General features: G+C 39.4%; 1 protein-coding gene across 2 annotated transcripts in view; it reads left to right on the top strand.

The window, feature by feature from the left end:
• Positions 1-832: 832 nt before the first annotated feature.
• The window catches only part of luzp2 (leucine zipper protein 2), a 152,120-nt gene continuing 128,578 nt past the window's right edge, over positions 833-24,374 (top strand). Inside the window, exon 1 of one of the 2 annotated variants that reach the window (XM_033991777.2) lies at positions 833-1,117. In XM_033991777.2, coding sequence (XP_033847668.1) covers positions 1,056-1,117 — 62 coding nt within the window. In that variant the 5' untranslated portion in view covers positions 833-1,055. Of the gene's footprint in view, positions 1,118-1,793; positions 1,849-24,374 lie in introns of those variants that run through there. The other variant, XM_055229027.1, reaches the window with a different exon arrangement.

Here is a 24,374-nt window from a genome sequence, read left to right as displayed (position 1 = left end):
AACTGTGCGGTGCAATATTGGAATTTCCCCACTGCGGGACTAATAAAGGCATATCTTATTTTATCTTATCTTACTCTGTCATTGTAGCCATGTATTTGTGATTAGTTATATATTAAATCATGAAAATACTGACTACAGAACAAGTCTTCATCCCAGTCACTGTGTCTGCTCATTTCAATACTGACAAAGATAGCAACAATGCATTGCCTGGTCTGATTGGCCAGAGATCAGAGGATATGCAAATTGTGATTTTTTTAAAATGGCAAAATTCTGTTTTACACTTTTTGGATTAATAGTATTTTCCAGGCTTACTTTTTGCTTTCACTTTACACAGTTTTGACAGCAGTAGACCTACTTTTTGAGCACATTAGTAGCCATGTAACTGTACTTTTACTTGAGTACACATGTGACAACTGCTTCTGTCTCACAATTTCAAACGCTTGTCAAATCTTTTCAAACATTTGTCCTTAACTTCCGCCTGTGCCATATCCGCCGCAGTGGACTTTTACGCGCGTAAACACAACAACGCCAATCGAAAAGAACCCAGAGCTAAGCAGTGTTTGAGCGACACCTGACTACACAAAAAGCCCCCGAAACAAGCGCTCCTGCCGCTGACATCACACCCTTCCGCCGCTCCTCTCTCCCCTTCGTCTCCGCTCCGTTCCGCTCGGGAGTGCGTGGCTGGGTGTCCCGGTGTTATTTAAAGCCCGCGATCCTCCGCCTCCTCCTCCTTTTCCTCCTCCTCCGCCGCTCCCCTCCCTCCTCCTTCTCCTCCTCCTCCTCTCTCTCTCCCCCTCTCTCTCTTTCCTCCTCTCCTCTGCTCGCTGCATCTGTCTACCTCGCGTGTGTGCCTTGCGTTCGTGTGCGCGTAAAAGAGGTGGCGAGTGCGCAGAGCTAGATTGAACCAGAGCGGCCAGACCGGAGCAGAGCAGAGCGGAGCGGAGCGTACGGAGCGGTGGGACGCGACACACCGAGGGATACGCGCAGGGGGGTTTTCGGAGCATCTTTTCGGGGGGACATTGGAAGGATACGACGGGATACGGGGGAGGGCAGCTATGAAATTCATCCAGGCGTTTTGTTTGTTGCTTATGTTCCCGGCTTTGAGCACCAACACCCGGTAAGTCGCTTCTCCTCTTTCTCTTTCCCGTCCTCCTGCTTGTGCGTACTGGTCTAGAATGTAAATTTGAAAAAGGGGAAAAGGGGGGAAAAGGGGGAACAGTTCAATACCGAGCCTTAATTATAGTTGACAGCGAGTGAGCAGATCCAAGCGACTTATCAGAGAGAGAATGGGGAGCTCATGTGTTGAACTCTGTGAGGGAGGAACACTCGTCCTTTTGTGGCCGCGTCTCAGCGTTCGTGACATTGGCTTTGGGGACTTTTTTCTGTGCGTCTTGTCTGCGCGGATTCGCCGGGATGCTGGTTGGTTTGTTGTTGGTTTGCCACGGCACTAAGTTGAAGTTAAAGGACAGGCGCGTTGCAGTGGAAGAAAAACAAGAGGTCAGTTTTTTGGAAAGAGAGAAGGAGAGAGAGAGAGACAGAGAGACAGAGACGTGCCCAAAAGGTTGGAGAGGAAGACGCACAAGCTGAGGTTTTGATGATTAATTAAGCCATTGATAAAATCGTCTCGCGCGCTGCTCACAGTACAGTGCAAATGAGCAAAGACTCGGAGCTTGGGGTTATACCTTTGAGACATGCACACGCAGAGAGCATGCATGAAACAAGTCTTCTCTCTGTCTATCTATCTGTTTCTCCTCTGCCTTTCTTTCATTAAACTACGGTGGTGCAATGCAATCGGCGTGTCACTTCTCGGACTTACAACAAGGAGGAGATGTCGAGAAACAAGTCAAGGTTATTGGCAGCATCATATTTTTATGGCAGCGCTCGTTGCGTCTGCTGCTCGGGTTCTGCTGCCTTGGAACAGTTTTGCAACACGATAAAATACGGGAATTTAAGAGACGTGTGAGTCATAAAACCAAATATGATCTACTTATATAGTTGTGTGTAGAGCTGCAGCGATGATGTTGGCACTGGACTAGTCGGGGGTTTGTTTTCCATCAGTGGACTAGTCAAACCTTTTTTTCCGGTGTGCATTTTCTACATTTTTAACCAAACACGGGGTGAAATAGTGACCGAAAGCTTTTAGACTAATAATATTTACAAATAAAAAGTAAAATGGATAAAAAAAGCAGAAATTGTTCTTTCTTTTTTGACATTTTATTTCAATAATGCCACTGTTTTTGTTATAAAAAGGTGTATTTGTATGTGTTTTAGAGTCCGTATAATCCAGATGACAATTGTGATGATCAAAATACAAACGCAATTAGTCCCGATTAATCGATTAATTGCCGTAGTTGTGTTGTGTTTATGGATTCTCAAGTCAAATTAACAACGGAACTACGCTGGGATTGCATTACTGACAATTGTGCTGACATCTCAATGGATTTCTTAGTGATGAGCGATCATGGCAAAAGTAACATGTTTTTTTGGATATGTATACAATGATTAGAAGATATTTTTGCTGTCTGGACTATAAGACTGTAGTTGCTTTGTTGTTTAGTCGATTAAGCAGTTGAAGGTGTCGCTCAAACTTTGTACAACAGCAGAAAGGAGTGAGTTTGCTGACGATTAGGGCGTGAATCATGAGTTTACTTAGCCTTTTACATATAAATACATAGGTTCCTTGTACTTCTCTGTGTAAATTGTTGTTGAGTTTTTGTCACGCCCCCTTTTTAGTCAATTAATCGATTGCCAGGACATCGCTTTAGTCGGTCAAGAACTTCTTAAGTTGGCCGTAGTCCGACTGTCTTCCAGAAATGTCCAAAAATGTGACGTTAAAGTCTTCTTTAAGGGTTATCAAAATTAGCATCGAAGGTTTAAAATGTGTATATTGTTTGAGTTGGTTTCTATAATTAATTAAACAAACTTGTCATTTCACGCTATAGGGACATAATAACTCCTCTTCTCATCAGTATTTCTGCAAAAACCTGTGTATGTGTGTGTAAATGTGTTGCTCAAAAAGAGAAATGAGACACTAATTCTGCTTTTTTTTAATCAACTCTTTTTGCAGCTTTTTGGGTGGATTCTAAAATTAGACATTGACACTCTTGGCAATCTGATTCTCCAAAATTTTCTGCTAACAATAATCAGTTTGGTATGCAACATTCAGTATTCTAAGGCAGCGTCGGGGTATTTTACAGTTGTTTAAGTCGTAAAAGCAGATATGAAAATGATATGTTCTTAGTAGTATGATAATTTTAATGTTACGACACTAAAATTTCAAACTATCTTGATACTAACGGTCAAGGATCGCCAGCCTGCAGGGGTCGGTGAGCAGAGGCTTTCGTGACAGGGCTGGGGCGCGGCCAACACGGGTCACCCCTCTCCTATCTCGCATCTCATGTTTGTAGAGAACCTGGTGCTAAATCACTTGCAGACGACCTGATTGATACTAAGGAACACACTCGATACTCGATACAGATTTCGATACCACAATGATAATTTCTAAAATGCTGCTTTTTAGACAATAGAATAATTTAATAATTACTTCATTTTCAAATTTAATTAATAAAAAATATATATCATAATTTTAATTTCCTACACAAAACAATAGTATCATGTGATCATCCTAAAACTGTTCAGCTAGGTCTTTTTTTAAGTATTGATCGTATATATAGTCTAGTTTTAGTATCAATTAGTGTCAGATTTTTGATACTTTTGACAATCCTAGTTCTTAATTTACATTTATCCAACATAGACAAATTGACAATTCGCAAACATTTTCTGTAACTACCCCGTTTTAAATTATTTAAAAAATATAGCTTCAATTTCCCAAAAATATGCATCTTGGGTGGCGTTCAAAATGAGAGCACGCTGTAAAAAACACATTTCCCCCCATTTTCCGCGTTTGGATTGGTTTCTGAAATGAGATATTGATGATGATATATCACTTAACTTTAAACTTCGCGAGCAATAATATATCTTATAGCTAAAATGTGTTCAGTTGAAACATAACCAGACAGGCTATTACAGAACGAAACATGATTTTTCAATTTCACAATTTCATAAAGTCACAACCTGCATTAAGGTACAGGGTGGACATGTTCCCTAAGCTTTATTTAACCTTAAAGTTATATAGTGGCAGCTTTGTCGTAATGGGTTCAGCGTCTGCTCCTAAAGGGTTGCTGGTTTAATCCCGACTAGGGGAAAATAAAGAAGCTTTACACTGTATTTAAGAATTAACTACAGTCGTATTCGTCTTTTAAGAGTTCAAACTTCACTGTGATTGGCTGAATCCACTCGTCAATCACCCAAGAGTTTGAAGAAATCTGACCAATAGGAAGAGTTGGCTGGTTTTGTCTGAGTTTTACAGCTGCAGTAAAGACGCACTATGTAACTTTTATGATGGAGAGGCCATATTATTGCTTTGCTTGTAATGATCTACAATACGGCGTTAAACTTAACTATCATTTACTCAACATTGTATACAAGTGTTTTTATTGCTCAACAACACCTTGAAAAACATGCGTACTTACAGTGCGCGTGGTCACCGCTCCAATGATGTGATCTGTAACTTGGTTTAGTGGTGTGACCTGCTTGTTTCCGTGGAGATAGACATTTAATCCGCTTATTCTCCACCAGAAAAAGTTAGTCTTTAAACACTGAGTAACCCTGAGTTATAATTTGACTATTCCATTAACGCACAAACATTTTATCATTACGTTGCTTTGCTCCTACTTCCGTTGATCTTGCTCGTTTTTACCGGAAGGGCATCTGATGTAAAAACTACCACTCCATTGTCCATTCACTCTCCAAGCTTTGAGCGCAAGGTATTCCCGTCGCCGTTTTATCCGCTATTACGCACCAATCGTCTTTCCCTCATTCACAGAAACGTTCGCGCAATTTGGTTTAAATTTGGACCTGTTGTGTTGTTGTGTCCTTGGGCAAGACACTTCACTTCACATTTCCATTCCTCAGTTAGTAACGAGACTCATCGCTGTTTCAAAGTGCTGTAATAAGACTCTCGTAAACACATCGAAACTCTGTCACTAAGCACTAAACCGAAGAGCCGTTTGTGCGTTTTATTGATTTGCAGTGAAAGCTTTAGGGGTTCCCCGTAAGTGATTGGCGGTAGCGGGGATATTGGGGCCTCAGTGGTGCTTGGACAGGAGGCTGCTGGGAATATCGGGTGCCACAGTGGGGTGCTCTGTGGGAAAAACGGTTGTGTCATTAGGGAAGACACCCACATTGCCAAGGATGAATATGGTGAGTGCGTGAGTGTTGGTCAGAGGTTAGAGTTTAAAGCTGTTCTGTTTGCGCACAAGTCTCTCAAAGTACATCTGCGACATGTTAGTGCCATGTGAACCATCTCGCACTCTGAGGACTTCAGGGACCGGCCTCCTGCTGGTGCCCAGAGTCAGGACTAAACATGGGGAGTCAGCGTTTCAGTTTTATGCAGCAACTTTGAACAATCTTCCTAAAGATGTAAGACTGGCCTCTACTTTGACAATGTTTAAACACAGACACAAAACGGTTCTGTTCAGCTGTGACTATGACTGAAAGGTTTTTTTCTGCACTTTTCCTTCTTACTGTTAATTTTAGGATGATTATTTGTGATTATTTATTTGTTCATATTGTGATTTTAATGCCTTTCTTATTCTGTTAACCTCTTTGCATACGAATTGTGCTGTACAAATAAACTTGCCTTGCCGAGTACGGAGAAAAAAGCACTAAATAGGCCTAATGCGTTGTTATTATTATTATTTCATTTGATCTGATACCAGGTAATAGAGACAGTGTAGTGATATTGATCTGATACCAAAGCGTTTGATATGAAATGCGAGAAAACTCTACTCTACTACAGAGACATTTACCTTATGGGCTATGGATGTTTCTTTGCTTCTCATCTGCTGGAGCTGAGTAAAAGAGCAAAAGAAAAGAAAAAATAGTTCTATATGTGAAACGCTGTGCACTCGAGTCGAGCAATCTGTCGACAGTGTCTTATTTAACCAAAATTTGGATTGGACGACTGATCATTTTGTTCGGATTATAAGGGTTTATATAGGACACCAGCACAAAGGAGACGTTAGCCAATGAGTGAGCTCGTGGCATATTTGGTATTTTTTGGTAGTTAAATGTAAAAAGCAGATTCATGATTCACAAATATATAGTTTCTTAGTACTTTTTTAGAAATACGTAATAGTTTTGAGAGCTTTTGCCCGAGCTTTTGCCATACAACCTTTTTAATCAACCAAAAGTCGCACTTTTTTCATAGTTTGTCCAAGGGTGCGACTTATACTCAGATGCGACTTATATGTGAAATCATTAAAATACATAACTTCACATCTTTGTTATTGTCAGGCTTGTTTTTTCTGCTTTAGTTATCTGATTAACTGTTAATATCTTATGTTAACATACCAGACACGTATTCAGCCGTATTCTATGCTTCAAGTAGCTGAATAAATATACCAGTAAATGTGTTATGTTAGCGTGCTGTGCTGCTATTTAGCCTGTTGTTCTCTATTTTATTATTATTACAACTTGTCTTTAAAATTAAAAAGTCTGTTCTTGGTCTCAGATTTTGTAAAATAAATTCCCCCAAAAATGCGACTTATAGTCCAGTGCGACTTATATATGTTTTTTCTTCATTATTATGCATTTTTTGGCTAGTCTGGAAAATATGATCTTTACAAATATGAAAACTAAAATAATCAGGTAACTCTTTTTTTTTTATATATGTACACGAGAAATACTCAAAAACTCCTTGTGACATATGTTACGCAGCAGATATTTAGAGTAACTATTGTATTTTGAACACTAAGTACAATGCGCTTTAAAATAACAATTTAAAAATTCTGCATTTTCTCTTTCACTTTGGTTTTGATAAAGAAAAACTGTCCAAAAACTGACATACTAATGCAGCAAAGACAATCGCAAAGAAACCAATTACTCACATCAGACACTGTTTACAAGACATTTTGATAATCTCCAGAAATGAGATAATTATTAAATGTTGGTGTGCATGTAAACGTAGCCATTATTATGAATAGCAAGCAAAAGAAAATCAATACTATTCATTATTTGGTTTTGCAAAAAAGGAGCGTTTACTTTGTTGTCATGGAGACGCTGTAGCTTTGACTATAATTTCAATCTAAAATGTCTACCTTGAACTTTCTCAATGACATGTGTTTTTATGGTTCTAAAATACACTGAAGACATTTACGGTAAATCTCACCTGTAACTTGTCCCTAAGGAGATAGACGAGTTCAATACCATACTGTGGAACATTGCAGACCACACGGTGACGTTACCATGGAGACACCCAGGTTCTATATTAGGTGAAATTGACTCTTGTGAGTTTTAAGCTATTTTAAAATGTTGTTACCTCATCAAAACATATCTGGAGTTGTGTTTTGTTTCATTCACATGTTTGAGTGACCCTTTGTTATTAAGTCTGTCCAAAACTTAAACTGCTGTTCCACCCTGTGATGTCATGAAGTGGTAGTTTTCAAGTTAACAGCTACCTTTTACCTTTAGTTCAGTAGAGATGTGCAATTCTAGGGCTGAAATCATCCAAATGATTCTAGTGAAGGTGTATGAAGTATACAAAAAACACAGTGGAGCACTTCCTGTATTACCACATGACATCACAAGGTGGAACAGAGTGTTTTCAGTTTGAGAGAAGATCTAAGAGCCTAAATCTAGAGCCTAAATATGCAAGGTTTGTGTGTTAAACATGTGTGAATGAAACAAAACACAACTCTAGGTATGTTTTTGATAAGGAAACATTATATCAAACATCATAAAATAGCATAAAATGGACCCTTTAAAATTAGCAGTTCTTTTTGTTCACCTGCTTTACACGTTTCGGCTACTTCCTGAAGCCTTAATCACGTGTCTTGTGGGTTGCTTTGCTTGGTTTTGCCAGATATTAGAGGAAGTTTACGCCCCCTATTGTCTGACGCTGTCTCCAGGACTACATCCCACGCTCCCTCATCACGATTGTGAAACACTCCTGTCTGACAAAAAGAACAGCGAATTCTAAATTTAAAACTGAAGACGGAAGACGGAACAAACCTTTACCAAAGATGGATGTCAATATTTTTACATAACTGTTTCAGGCAAGATTTTTGTTTTTTGCTTATTTTTGTCTTATGTTGTTGGACCGAGACACATTTTTATACTTTTTACACTCATCTTTTCAGCTCAAACAAAAAGCTAACTTTGTATTGACACCTGAACCCCATGGCGATAATGAACCTTTTTTAGCAGCCGCGCATTACTAAAAGAACACCACCTTATTCCTGCATATTTTTCCACCGATACCACACGACCGCCCCCGAACGTCCGTGTCCTCAGCAGGATTTTCAGCGCGCCGTTTTTGCAGCTTTATTTATAAATAGGCTTTAGAAGGTGATCTTTTAGGCGCTAATTAGGAAGTATTACGTTGTGCTTTGGCAGGTCAGCGCAGCACCAGAATGTCTTCAGGGAAAATGTCACGCAAGTAATTACAGCATGCACAATCACAGGCCTATTAGATCCACTGTTTACAAAGGCAAGGTGCTCCCAGCGAAAGGTGAAGTGGGCAGGGATATGAAAGAGGAAACAAATGGGACACAAAATGGTGGACCAAAAAAAAAAAAGTTTCCTTCTCTAACAATGGCACTTTAGATAATGAGGGCAAAGATGGCAAATTGTGCAGTAAAACTTTATTTGAGATGTACCTACCATCTTAACCTACCATCTTAAAGGGCATGTATGGCACTATTTTCTGATTTGTGTTGTAATGTTTCCTCATCAAAAACGTACCTGGAGTTGTGTTTTGTTTCATTCATACATGTTTAATGCACAAATACTGTATATTCAGGCTGGTATTTTCTCAAACTGAAAACTTTCTGTTCCTCCTTGTGATGTCATTGAGTGGTTATACAGGAAGTACTCTACTGTGTTTTTAAACGCTATACACCTTCACTAGAATAATATGAATGATTTCAGTCCAGGTATTCCCAATGTTTACTGAACTAAAGGTAAAAAGTAGCTGTTAAATTGAAAACTACCACTACATGACATCACAGGGTAGAACAGAGCGTTTTGAGCTTTGGAGATGTAGACATACTGGAAAACTGCTGTGAAGGATTAAAGCGCTATTCCACATAATCTGTCTGCAGTTGGCATGGACCTATGGAAGCCCTGCGGGGACATGCATTAACTTAACAGTAGGTGCTAGTTTTTGGTTTTTTTTTCATAATTTCATCCACAATTCTGTATAACACGCTGAATGCATTGAACACATTAAAGAGGAGACGCAGTTGAGATTAGAATCGCCTATAGATGCTTATTGGACGAAGCGCACATTTTGCTGCTGGGACCAAATTAATATGCAAAAGAACGTTTTGGTCAAAATGCTCAAAAAAGGAAAAAGGGGAATTGTAGATGAAGTTGTTTAGTGGGCATTGTTTAATTTATCAAAACGACAAGAGCAAAAATATTGTGAAAATTTGCCACGTTGCTCAAGCCTACACACTTGCTAATTCACAAAGTTAAAATAGCCTAATAATTACACTGTTTTGAAGGCAGTTGTGGTGTAATAAAAAGGCACACTTTACATGTGACACTTTGGCCCTAACCCACAAAAGCCCAGCTCCAGTCAAATGAAGCTCATTGAGGCAAAGCAAGTTTATTTGTGTAGCACAGTTCGTACACAAAGTAATTCAAAGTGCTTTACTGAATAAGAAAGACATTACAATCACAATACAAACAAATCAAAACATAAATAATCATCATAAAATGAACATTAAAAGAGAAGACGAATGCAGAGTGCAGAATAAAATCCTTTCAGTCACATGCACAGCTAAACAGAACCGTTTTGAGCCTGGGTATAAACATGGTCAAAGTAGAGGCCTGTCTCACTTCGTCAGGAAGACTGTTTCAGGTTTTAGCTGCGTAAAACTGAAACACTGATTCCCCATGTTTAGTCCTGACTCTGGGCACCAGCAGGAGGCCGGTCCCTGAAGTCCACAAATTGTGAGGCTTGCGGTTACAGGAACAAATTTGGAGCCGAGTGCCATATTTGGAATTCTGACCGCTATGAGCATCATAGCAACACCAGAGCCAACCACGTCACGTACTGATGTAGGGTTTGAATAGGGCCAGAGAGAGATCACTATATGACTCAAACACGTATGGAGGACATCTAAAACCTCTTCAGTCATGTTATACCATGGTAGAATGCTCAAAAAAGTAGATTTTTCATAATACGCCCTCTTTAATTGACTTGATCTCAGTTACCATATGCTGAGATTGACCTTTTGTGGAATTTGTTGGAGCAATCGTCTGAATCGTGCAAAATCCACTCCAGGTTTCAACAAAAACCTTTGTAATTTGTTTTTAAATCAATATTATTAGGCACTAACTGGACTATATATAACTTTCCTTTATCTCCTCCTCTTTTTTTTTTTTTTTTTACTAAACACTATTTATCATAAAGTCAGTATTTTTATTTACCAGTTACAACGATTTCAAAACAGATAAGGATCTTTTAAAAAGCATCAAAGCCTGGAAAATTAGGTCTGAACATTAGAGAAAATTAGATTTTTCTGACAAGCATTGTGATTGTGATAAGATTTGCAATTTGTGTTTTAATAATGAGATTCCATTCAAAGTTTAAATGTGCCAGAAGAATTGAGAAAAAGACTTGAATATGAACTGAAAAAATAAAGAATCATAAGAATAAAAAAGAATCACACTTCAGAACAAGTTTATACTGATCTAAACTAAAGGATTATCCATTTTTCTCTTCTTTTTTTTTTGCAGAATAACAGGATATTTTATTTGTACAGAAAAGTGCAGCCTCTGCCATTGAAATTTTGATTTGGCTGCAATTAACCTGCAAAGCCCTATTGCAAATTACTCTTTGCATAGCAGTGATAGCAGTAATTTCAAAAGCTAAATGCAACAAAAATACGATTCCACCCCTTGATCACATCCACAAAACTTATTTTCATTGATCATTGAGGAAAACTCATCTATTTCTGCAAATGAACACTTCTAATTAATTGTCAAAGCTTTTATTTTGAATCTCTCCAAATCACATTATTCCTCATCTGTTTGAAGTCACAAATTCCCTTGTTCAACTCGCTTTTTCCCTCTGCAGAAATGCCTTGTTTACCAAGTAATAAGTCTACCATTCCAAAGGTCATAGTCGGCGCATCTCGTCTGTGGTCGTTTATCGCTGTGCAGACGGGGCTTTTCTGGGTTTAGAAAGGGTTAACCACTCCACCGTGCACCCGCTGCATCTCGCCGACATACGGTCAGCTATCATGTGACCTCCGGGACAGAGGCCGTGAAGAATGCGTCCTCTCCCGTGGCACCCGGATGCGGAGGGGAGACGCATGGGTGCTCAGGCTTGAGTGGAGACGAGGAGAGCGTTTAGAGTCGCCGACAGCCCATATTAATATCTGTGTTTATTTCTGTCCACGCGAAGCGCACTGATTAACACTTTGTCTCTGTGCGGTTGGTCACTCAAGGTCCCACAGAAAAGAGGCATTGTACCCGGCTCTGAATCACCACACTCAGCTGTTTGTTGTTGATTGGATGAGGGAAGCTTGGTGCGTACAGGGCTGCACAATACACACTGGTACATTTACACAGTTACATTAGACGGAGTAACTTTCAAGGCGAAATTGTAATCAGATTGTATATAAGAGTAAATTTGATGCAATTAGGACCTAATGTAAGGCAAAAAACAAACATGAACCATCTCACACTCTGAGGACTTCAGGGACCGGCCTCCTGCTGGTGCCCAGAGTCAGGACTAAACATGGGGAATCAGTGTTTCAGTTTTATGCAGCTAAAACCTGGAACAGTCTTCCTGAAGATGTGAGACAGGCCTCTACTTTGACAATGTTTAAATCCTGCTCAAAACTGTTCTATTGAGCTGTGCATATGACTGAACCGTTTTTATTCTGCACCCTTCTCTTTTATTGTTAATTATATTTTGATTATTTATGATTATTTTGATTTGTTGTATTGTGATTTTAATGTTGTTCTTATTATGTAAAGCACTTTGAATTACTTTGTGTATAAATTGTGCTATATAAATAATCTTGCCTTGCCAATTGCTGCTTATATCTGCTCGTAGTAGTTTTTGAGCTAAAAACAAAGCCGGCTAATGCTTCACTTCCTACGCTGATTTATGGAGGAAATATGAGGATAGATAAGATTTCTAAAAGGCAAGGAACTTCATGGAGTCTGGTGAAGTTGACTGGAAATTGGATATTTGTTTTTGCCCATGTTTCCTTGTGGAACAGCGCTCAAAGCCCCGTAGTCAAGCCCAGTGGAGCGCATGTCTTCCCGGGCCTAGGCTCCAGGTACTGCGCAGAGGCAAAGACGCAAACAGGTGAGGGGGAGGCTGCAAGATATTTCGCGTTTCCTGGACTCAGTCAGCTGGCAGATGTCGCTGCTGCTCGTCGTGGCCAGTGGGACTTTGAGTAATGTGGACACTGCACATCATCGTCACATTGGGATTTGTGTGGATATTTTTTCAAATGAAAACATTCATGAGTTTATGCAAGCAACATTTGGAGCTGTGCAATACTGCTCCTGTCCGACCAGAGAGTAGCATACGCTCCAAGCAAGCACGTATGGCAGAAGGAGCTCATGGGGCTTTGGGGACAAAAATGTGACAGACACTTTTATCCAGCATCAGCACCAAACAGACTGCGTAGCCTTAAGTGGACCGGGCAGGTGAGGAGGGTGCTACCATATGATCAGTTTAGCCGCAAACAACTCAACAATGGAGCTTATGCCACAATGAAATCATCTCTAAACAAGGACCAAACTCAGACATAACCAGGTCTAACCCAACAACCCTCTTACAGCTGAACCTCTGCGCAGCACCCGGTCCTCGAGTCCAGAACGTGATGGGCACTTGCCGTGGGGCTTTGAGGAAAACATGAGCAAAAATCAAATAAATTAATTTTGGTTTACAATGAAATTAAATGACTCGTTTTTCATTTTCCAATTTTGGTTTTAAAACCAAAACAAACCAATTTTCTATTTTGTTTTGAGATTAGGAAACAGGAAACGATTTTCGGCCATTTTCGGATATTGGATTTCCTATTTCAAAACGACAATCAAATGGCCATGACGTACCCAGCGTGCTAGCCTTGACTTACTCAGTACTTGTAAAACCAGGACTTAGTCCCCTCTCTGTGTTAAACAGTAGGACTTTTTTATTAAAAATACAGTATTTCACACCTGAAGGCTGGTACTGCTATTGTTGATGCCCGTCTAGTTTTACATGTTGGAAAGGGATTGTGGATGAATTCAACCAAATAAGATGTTAGCCTTCTCTTGTTGCCTTAGACATCATCTCTTGCTGTGGTTGAAGGAAACAAAAAAGGTAGAACAAAAGTAAGCAGTAGTACTATACAAATTTTAGGTATCTGTACATTTTTAGGTACCTGTATTTAGGTACATTTTGTGGAATACAAAGTAAAAAGTAATTTTCTTTATGTCTGAGTTATTTTTTTACAGTTAACATCCCAACTTTGAACAAACAAAACACACAAATAGACAAAAACAGCTAGAAAATTCAGAAATGTATTCAATCACTTACAATCACTTCACTAAAATCACATGTACTTTTACTTTAGTAGTGAAATTGGGTACTTCATCCCCCACCGGTCTCTTCTATCTCGATGTGATGCTAGCATGCTGGACCATTTGACTAAAGTGCCCTCCGTCTATCAGCAGAAGTAAATCATGAGATGCCAATAGCTCATAAACTATTAAAGGGCCATTCATGTGAACCCTCAGTGCTTTGGTAATGACTGTTGGTTTTATTGGAAGCCTCACCGTCCATCTCTGCGCAAAGGGCTCCATTTACTAGTGTACGTAGTTTGACTATTAATGATAAGATAAGAGATTGCTTGACAGTACTATACTCTGTGAACATAATATAGTCACCATATTAAAAGGAACTGTATATAGCCTGTACGTTTACTGAAAAATGTACTATAATCACGACTGAACCTGGGTTGCAACTGCCTAAACCTGCAGATAGAGGGCGCAAACACTGATGACGGCATTTTTGTTTTTAAATAAAATATCACATTTTCTTTTAAGTATGTCACGATGCTCTTATTTTAAGTTTTCACTGACCTCTTATCTACAAGTGACGGAGAACATTATGCAGTGTGATTCAATGAGACTAAAATGAATACCTAGTAACTTTGAAGACTGTTAACAAGCGCACTCCAAGGTCGAGTTGTCGTGATACTAAAAATCTATTTTGATGCCACGGAATATGCTTCAAACCTGTAATGAATTTGATACCACATAAACACTTTGTATACAATAGAAGGCATTTTTCAACACCAAATTGTCAAAGTTTCTGTATTAATAACAAGTGGTCTCATATTACTTCTGATATAGATCCACGTTATTCTAAATCTGTTTAGGAAGGCTCCAGTTTTGTCCTTTTAATGTTATTTTTTTCTTCAGTATTGATACTTAATGTTCAAATAACTTTCCAGTTTTGTTACTAGGTCTGTCACGATTAAAGTATTTTGAAGTTTGATATATTACTGATGAGAAACGGTAATATTTAAAGTAATTATGGCCATTGACATAATAACCCAAGAGCAGATTTAACTCACAAAACTATTCTAAATCTACAATATTGTTTAAAAAATAATAAATAAACAGCAGAAACACTTCAGTAGCATCAGTATTTTGTTTGCATCTGTAATGAGCCACATAAGTTATTCATTCAAACTTCTGTGTCTTTCTTATTCTGTAAAGCACTTTGAATTACCTTGTGTACGAATTGTGCTATACAAATAAACTTGCCTTGCCTTGCCTTGCCTTGCCTATGTCTCAAATCTTGGCATAACCAAAAAATATCAAAACATTTCCCAGTAGTGCAAATAAAATGTACACTTGATAAATTTTGACCCCCTAAAATAAACTATATAGTACTATGCTGATAAGTACTATACTGATAAGTGATAGCAATTATTGTGACAGGCCTATTTGTTATCATCTCAATATTCATTAGCATCTGTGTGTTGATTAATTTGACAGCGCTAATAGGCTAGCTGTTAGCTTTAAAGTTAGAAAGCACGGTTCAAGGTTAATAAGTCAGAAGTTCCACATCTAAAAGAATACAAGCAGGACTCTTTGGGTTACCACTATACGAGCTACTGTAGCACTTTTAAAAGACCAAAAAGGTTAGCTTAGCACTAGATACGACCTTTTCAAAGAAACACATAATACACCTTTAAGGACACTTATTATGCTGTTTTGTTTTGTTTTTTTTCTTTTTGAGCTTGTTCCCATGTTATAAAATTGTTCCTCCATCAAAAACATGCCTGGAGTTGTATTTAGTTTCATTCACGTTTGTTTTATTAATCACGGTTACAAGGTTGTTTTCTCTGTACTTCACAAAAACAAAATTTCCCAGATTTATGACATCATAGGTAGAGATCCTGAGGTCTCCTGCGCTATGATCATTTCTGCTGTCAAGTTGTGTTCATTACAACTGTATGGTTATATTAGCATGTTGGGAGAAAGCTAGTGTTTGTTTTTCTCACCATGTTAATTCCTCCACTTCTGTCATGAACACTGATGAAGGGACCAAAGATACAGACTCGGGAAACAGTTCAACAGAGTTTATTTGCAGATACATGAATGTGAATGAACGGAGCAGAGCAAACAGTTGGGAGCGGTGTAGTAGGCAGTAGTCTTGAAGCAGGTCGTGGGGTCGCAGGGTCAAGGTCTGGGTGTTCGTACCGGTCGTGGAGAGCTGGGTCGGAGATGGAGGTGCAGAGTGGTTACAGGGAGGGGGATTGCGGTGGATACACGAACAAATAAACCAGAGCGGAACAAAAGGAAAAAAAACGGAAGATGACAAGAGAATACTGGAAGGTGACAAGATAATCTGGCCCTGAGTATCGGATCCTCAGTCCTTTTGTACTCACAGGTGAAGGCTTGATTGCTTGATCAGAAGCAGATTTGCGGCAATGTGGTACTAGAGTCTCCACCCAGCTCCAGGCTCAAACACAGAATTGAGGGGGAAAAACAGCACAGGACACACAGAAAATTCCAAATCCTTACAACTTCCATTCCAGTCTTGATGAAAGAACACGCAGTATTAACGCAAGATGTGGAGTAGTAGAAGTGATATAGAATGTAATTTAACTGTTACCAGACTACACATAATACACCAAAACAGTGTATCCCCAGAGCAATGGTCCTCCTACCCCTCTCTATCCTTAAGCAAGACACTCCACCCACCCGTGTGAAGGCCAACGGTGCAAATTGGCCACTTCAACCACCTAGGGCAACTGTTTCTTTAATATTAGGCTAGTTTACAACCATCAAGTGTAGCGCTTTGAGAGGCTTCCACAAGCTTCTAAAGAACAGTACAAGTGTAAGGAATTCTTATTATGATTATCACTCACTCTCGCTACGGTTACCCCACACTGCCACTGCTTAGTCCCCTCCGACGTCCTACCATTTCCTGCTCCATTGACAGTCCTGTGCAGACCTGGGCGCACACACACACACTCACACACACATGCGCAGACGGAGATGTGAGCCGTGATAAGGCAGGAGAATGCGCCGCCGCAGACAGGAGCTTACTCAGATTCTCCTGTTGTCTTTTGATCTGAGGCCAGCCGGGTTTCTGCTGAGGCTGCTCTCACGGCTCACTGTTCTCCACATGAAGGAGCGCCCAAGATGGGAACGTACGGAGATTCTTTTCCCAAGTCATTCACCGTGGTCAAGGGCATGCATTCAATTTATGTCAATTTGTGTCAATTTGTGGAGAGTAGTGAGTGGCAGGAGAACTTGGATAATAGATTTGGAAGGAAGCATTGGGTACATTTACATAGACAGTCAAAATCAGATAAATAGCAATCAGAGTAACTCCAGGAAAACACGTATTGATTTTTGCATGTAAACATTCCCAGCTATGGCCAGCTCATATTTAGATCACCATGTTTTGAAAATGCTATATATGCCAAGTTGCTCAGTTTTGTATCATGTTTTTGTATATTTATGGAGAATTGTCATGTGGGAGCGTGGATTGACATAGGCTTGTGGGCTGAGAATTGCACAGAATCTTACAGCTAACCATCAAAAAGGGTTTCCAATAGTGGCTCAGTGGGAGAAATCGCTAAAATACTGAGAAACATGTATGGAGGACATCTAAAACCTCTTCAGGCATGTTTTTGACGAGAGAACAATGTTATAACATGGTTGAAAGCTCAGAAAATCAATTCCGCTAAATACCCCCTTTAAGGACACAAATACAGTCATATCATATTTCTCACTAATATACCACATAAAATGAACAGTTCCTCTTTGGTGCAGCTCCTCTTTGTTGTAATAAAAGCTTTGCATGATGAATCGTCCATTCATTTTTATTTTATTATTTATTTGACCTTTTAAACCAGGATTCACAACCACAATTTGTAAGAAGAAAACCACACACCTAAAGGCCCCGTGGGATTCGAGAACAAAACCCGTGACCTTGCTGTATTATTATTATCAGTCGCTAATTTGTTTTTGTAGTAGCGCAGATATGACAGTATAAGTTGTGGTAACCGTAACAGCAGGAGTAGTAAGCACCACACTTGTTAAGCTGTGTAGTGAGGGCAATTTGCATTTCAGTGGACAGTGTGTTGACTTTAAAAACACAGAGGAGCTTCCAGATTCAAGATACATCAATGACAAATTAGCTCAATGACAAACTATGCAGAACTATCCAAATGTACAAACGAAATGAAACATGCTGTTTTTCTGAGGATATGTATAGCATTTAAAGTCCACCACCTACTTGTCTCCACGGAGCTGTTAATGCTTTGCTTGGAATGTTCCACAGTCCGGCTTTGAACTTATCTATTTTGCTTTATTCAGGTATTATACTGCAAAAATGTCTTTAAAATATTCATTTGTACTGTGAGCAGGCTTGCCTCTCCACAGACCTGACTAGTAACTTGATGTACCAAAAAGGTTACATTATGCACATTTAAAAGTACATTTTTGCATAATATATATCAAAACATAACATAAATGTGAAAACACTAGGGTGGTAAGTCTTTTGTTGTTTAGTCAATGAATTGGTCGATGACACAAATTATTTCATTTAGAGGTTAACCCTGTAGCGTCGGATGGTATCGCCGCCGATAAGACTCACAGTTGCGGACTTTCCATTACCGTAACTCCGCAACCAATTGTGCTCTCATGTAAAATCAAATGGCGTCTCAAAGCAGAGGCATGGGGCTTTTTAAATATGTTACTTTCATTACGGTAATGTGCTCACGTTGTCCCTCGAAGACGACCAATCAGAACGCAGGTGCCACCGGGATTCTTCCAGTCTGCTACTTGATGGAAAATGGAAATATGTGAAATCGAGGTAGTTGTGTGAAAAAGGCAAAAGTACCTGCCGATACTTCCTTTAACGTGATTTTTATGGCTAAAAAAAAGAATACAAGTCTAGGCAAACTATTATGGTCTATAATGTGCTCAGTCCTTAAAGGATTAAGGATTTATATGGGACCACAGCAAATAGAGGACTGTCTGGTATGAGTTAGCTGATGATTTGGGAGTTATCTACTATTTTACATATAAATGCTGTTTCCTTGTAGTCTTGTGAGCACAGTTTGGGTCAGATACATGGCCAGATCATAATGTTTTTGCCACACATCTCTTTAGTCGACCAGGATTTCTTTTGTATTTTGCAGGATCAGTACACATACTTTTAACACTTATGTATCTTTAATCTGCAAATGTTTCACCTTTTCATGTTACAATTGATCGTTTCATATGTCGACTGAGTGAGTATATATAAGGTGTTCTCAATTGACTTACCCGGTAAAATATTCAATGAATGAATGAATGAATGAATAAAATAGTGGACTACAGCACTAAAAATGCCTATGTAACACCCACTGGTCAAAGAGTTTCGAAATAAAATGGCGAACAGCTGATATGGCCACAGCTGTCCCGGGGCAATCTGCCAAAATGTGTGTAACACTATTGGCACATCCGTACGAGGCTCAGACACTATCCAGGACAACAGAGGCAGGAGCCGTAGCAGCTAGCATTACATTTCCTATGACTTTTATTGAAGTCTTAATTCTGCTCTCCGCTCTCTTTATTTTGAAGATAAGACGTCTTTTCTTGAATACTAATTTCCTGCTTGTCTAATGGGAATAGACATACGGGAACTCCAGCCTCATCTCGGAATCTTTTGATGTAATTATTCCAAGAGCGTCTCGTGAAGGCGCTCAGAGGAGGCAGGGAAGTGGCAAGGCATCTGGAGTGTCGGCCGCCGGTGTACTGTATGTGTGTGTGTGTGTGTGTGTGTGTGTGTTTACCTAGTCATGTCGGGACTCACAGCTGTTGAGACTGACACTACAGGGACGTGTTTTCCTCATGGGAACGAGCCCCTATGAGGTTTGCCACATCAACCACATGTTTTTGAGGTTAGATGAGGTTCAGTTTGGTTAAGGTTAGTGTAGAAGAAGTAGATGAATTATGCATATTATAAATTATTCTAATAGGAAGTAGTAATGGTCATGGATTAAAGTTTTAAAAGGTGCCTCTCTAGTTATCAAAACACCTTAACTGTTGAGTGACCATTGGTGCCAGTTGGAAGCCACTTTTAGTTAAATACATCTTCCCCGTACACAATCATACTGACACATTCACATAGGCAAGGTAGGTGATGTGTATTGCTCAAAGACACAACATTTCTGTTATAGGGCTGAGTCCAAAATGCTAACATCAAATCTAGAACCAGATCTAATATCTGCAAGAACATAGAAATGAAAGGCGTACATTGGAACATTCTCCATGGCAATAAAAAAAATGTAATGCCACACTGTAGAGAGCATCTCCTTGGAGACAAGACAAGACAAGCAGGTCCCACCACCAAGTTACAAGTCAAATCCGCAAAAAGACAAGCCCAGTCACAGTATGAATATATGTTTTACAAGGTATTACAATGCAACAAATTCATCCATAGTAAAATTCATGCTTTTATTATAACCTGTGTTTTGGCTGAAATGTTATGCAGTGGAGCTTTAAGCAAGTGATGGTTGCTTAAAGGTCCACTGCAGAGTTGCTTTAGTTAATATGAACAGTGAAATGAAAGAGTCTGATTAAGGTGTATGGATTACTTGCACAGGCACAAAGGAAACATTAACGTTAGCCCGCTCACAGCAAGGACTCATGGTTTTCTACATTTTTCAGTAAACACAACCAAACTGAGAAAAACATGCGTTTATTTTTATCTATTTTTTGTTAAAAAGTGAGATACTGTGGTTTTAAGGTTAAACGTAGAGCATATAGTACAGTACATCACTCCGCGAATACCCCACAACACACCATCCCCGCTCCACACATGAACTCTCCTCGTGTTTGTGTGTCCCTGATTGGTTCCTGTCGCACCTGTCATCCCCTGGCCGCTGGTGGGTACTTGGTAACGGGGCGCTGGAAGAGCTGATCGTTGGCGACATCCTCATTTGACTGTTATGTCCATGCAGCGTGGAGAAATGAATGGTGACTCTGGCTGCCTGCTCCAGTGCTCTTTACCTGATTCCCTATCATCACATCAATAGTGCGTGAAAGCCTTTTATATGGAAAATGCAGCCACCCACCAACCCCCCAGAAACCCCCCCACCCCGTACAGAGCTGAGTGGTGCAGGACCGACTCTGGAAAATTGCTCTATTTTATACCTGCCTGTGAGATGGTATGGAATCACGGCGGAGGAGGATGTTACATGGTGCTTTTATCAATAATGTCGTAAGGGAGTAGCTGTAACAAAATAGTAGTCTTCATTGTTTTTTATCTTTTAAAGCTGGGATTTGGAATATTCAAATTTAAAAGTGGTATTGATTTGCTTTGAATGTTCCATAGCATGGCATTAACCTATCTTGCATTCATTTTGGCTGTTTTTATTGCACTGAAAAACAGAAAAACGCACGTCCTTATTGTGAGTGGGCTTGCATCTCCGCAAACCTGACTTCTGCTTGTTACCACAGAAATGTTGTTCGAGAGGCCGTGGTTGACAGGCGGCTTAAGCAACCTGGTAAAAAAAAGTTTTATATTTTGTGCTGAATGATACGATAATATTCCAAAGGTGATGCCTTCTCCAAAAGACACAATTATCGGCCAAACGTTGGACCGTCCCATATTTGGACATCATTTAGGTGACTTGCCACTCATAACTTGGCCTGATGGTGTCCCCTGCTTATCACTGTGGAGATGCCATAATGAGAAACATTTAAGGCAACTGAATAACATCTCCATGGAGACAAGCAAGACACACGCATCACCAGATAAGTTACACTGTTGGAAAAAAACAAAAAAACAAAAACAGTATCAGTTGAAAAAACAAATTGGACTTCAAAAAAAATACCAGAAGTATGCTTTTGACTTGCGAAATGTCTAATCTAATCAAAATCAACCAAATATTGTTGTCGTAACCTTGGGCAAGACACATCACCCTCCTCCGTCTATGGATTTGTTCTAAAAAGTGTCAGTGGAGGTAGAGAAATACTAGGCAAATGTGAATATTTAAACAAACATTATGCATTATTTGTATTGTTAGTGGTCTTTAAACATGCCCCTGAGAACCTTTGCTTTGGCATCTCCTGTTTTAGAATTTAAAATAATGCCTATCTAGAGAAAACTCACACCTTGTTCCTGCAGATGCGCTCCCTGTTCACCTTATTCCGACAGTTGCCGTGGGCACCGTCATCGTCATTCAGGTTGTATTACTTTGCATGGGGATGCCCATCTTGACAGCAAATAAATTCTATGGAGACTACAGAGCCGTTTTAAAGCCTCATAGAGAATCGGTGCAGTGTTGACTTGTTAGTGCACATGAACATTCAACATTTTAGAGAAATGAACCAACTTTATATCATGTTAGTGTCAAAACCTTTCTCAAAATGCTATTGGAGTGAATGGGATTACCAGTTAACCGTATGTGCCACCACAAAGAATGCGTGGTCACACACACACACACACGCACACACACACACAACACAACACAAACTTGTCACATATAATTGCAAATAGCTGTTATGTCTGCAAACCTTTGTCTTAGTATGTCCTGGTATGTCTTATCGCCACTTGTCACCACTGTATACGACAAGTTACTATGTTTGTCTGTTTTGCAATGAATAAAAAAATAAATAATAAATAAAAAAGAAAATGTGTGGTTTTGTAACATTTAGAGGCAAAAGTCGGTGGGGAGGAGCATGGTCAATACTGGAATCTGGTTTTAACACGGTATTCGCTTGCAGCAGAGGAAATTACCAAAATAAATAAAATAAAACTAGCTATTAAGCAACATGATCAGTAATACTAATGTAAGCACACAGTTGTAACGAACGGGGTTTGGTTTCACAAACGTCTGCCGATGATTTAGGGATTTCTCCTCTTGAGATCACAATCTGGGGAAATGTAAAACAGGGTGATATCAGGCTTGTAAGGCCACTGTAAATAGGATTGATGAAACAAACGTGAATGTAGTTTTCTTTGTTTTGCATTTGTCATTCACACTTCTTGCCTGTAAGATCATTCTTTTATCATTTTCAGCGACATGACTTTGCCTTCTAGTGGAGGTCGTGGTGACACACTTTGGGAAACGTAGCCAGAGAAGTTTTTAGATCGTGTGAAAAGTCAAGAGAAACTAGAAAGTAGATAAAAAAAAACATATTTGATTGAGCTAGTTACTGAATTTGCGTTAGTTATGTTAGCCTGACTACATTTTGTTTGTGAGATTTAAGTCATGTTGTAATATTGTCTGTGTAATCCCTCAGTCGCCCAGGTATGATTCATAGCAAATAAAAACTGTAGATGAAACTGTAAAAATATATATTAGTCTATCTACATCTCCAAAGCTCAAAATGTCATGTTCCACCTTGTGATGTCATGAACCAGTAGTTTTCAAGCTAGCAGCTACCTTTTACCTTTTGTTTAGTAGAGATTGGAAATTGCAAATGATTCTAGTGAATCATATGCAGTTTAAAAACCCAGTGGAGCACTTCTTGTATTGCCACATGACATCACAAAGTGGAACAGGAGAACCCAGCCTAAATATGCAGGATTTGTGTGTTTACCGTGTAAAAAATCAAGGGGGTCAAACACATTTTCCCCGAGAGCGATATCAGCAAAATGGTTGCTTTCAAAGGGCCAGATGTAATGTAAAATAAATGTAGCTTTTTTTTTTTTACTTGTTCATTAACTGTTTCTGTATTTATTACTTTTTCAAGTTGCAAATATTGCTTATGGATTTCCATTTATGTAAAAATATGGCTGTATAACTGAATATTTCCTGATAAACTGACATTTTAAGACAGTCGTACCTTTTAATTTACCTTGTTGCGGGCCACATATAATGGCGTGGAGGGCCACATTTGGCTCGTGGGCCTTGAGTTTGACATGTAGTGTAAATGAAACAATGAAACGCACTGGTTCTTGGCATGTTTTTGATGAGGAGACAACATTATAACACAGATAAGAAAATATAGCGTTTATCTCTGAAATGCGGAAAAAATATCCTCTCGAAAATCCTCTTAACATTCAGAACAAAATATAGAACTTCTTCTACCTGAATTTTGTCAAGGTTTGCCAAGGCGTGTGGTTAATTGGGTGCCCATTCAAGTTGAACACGATTTGCAAATACAGTTTTATAATGTTTATTTTCATGCAGAGACAGGCAAAAGGCTGTACCTGCCGTAATCACCAAAACAAATTAAATATTACACTAAGGCCAGTATCCTTGATGATTCTATTACTTACTGATCTGTTTACGCAGGTTTATTAGCAATTGGCATCTGGGTTAGATTTTGACTCAAAGTGTGAAATCACAATCCAATTTAGTGGTTTGTTTTTCCTGCGTAAAAAAGTAGCTGCGACTTCGATGTTATTTGAAAAGACCAATTAACAGTGCATTATTTTCCAACATCAACACCTGCTTGTTTCCATGGAGATGTTCTTAGTTTGCCTGCAATCTTCCACACAGTTGACACTACCGGGCAAGTTACAGGTCAGATCTGCGGAGAGGTGGCCCCAACCAAACTAAGAATGCATGTTTTTCAAGGTACTCGTCACCAACTAACACCCGTAAGCAACTACATGAAAGATAGTGATGAACAAACCCATCACATCTCCACGGAGACGGACACTCTACCGGTGTCGCGTCACATAGCTCACCTTTAAACGGCATAAATCAGCTAATCTGTTATTGTTACAGCTCAGTCGGTCAGTTCTTTGGAGAGAGATGTGGAAAACAAAGCCTCGTCTAATTTCAGTAACTGTTAGTTTTACCTTCCAGCGTTGCTACGGAAAT

Source organism: Periophthalmus magnuspinnatus, chromosome 3 (genome assembly GCF_009829125.3).
Source record: "Periophthalmus magnuspinnatus isolate fPerMag1 chromosome 3, fPerMag1.2.pri, whole genome shotgun sequence".
In the NCBI taxonomy this organism is placed as follows: Eukaryota; Metazoa; Chordata; class Actinopteri; order Gobiiformes; family Gobiidae; genus Periophthalmus; species Periophthalmus magnuspinnatus.
This window is presented reverse-complemented; position numbering and strand designations above follow the sequence as displayed.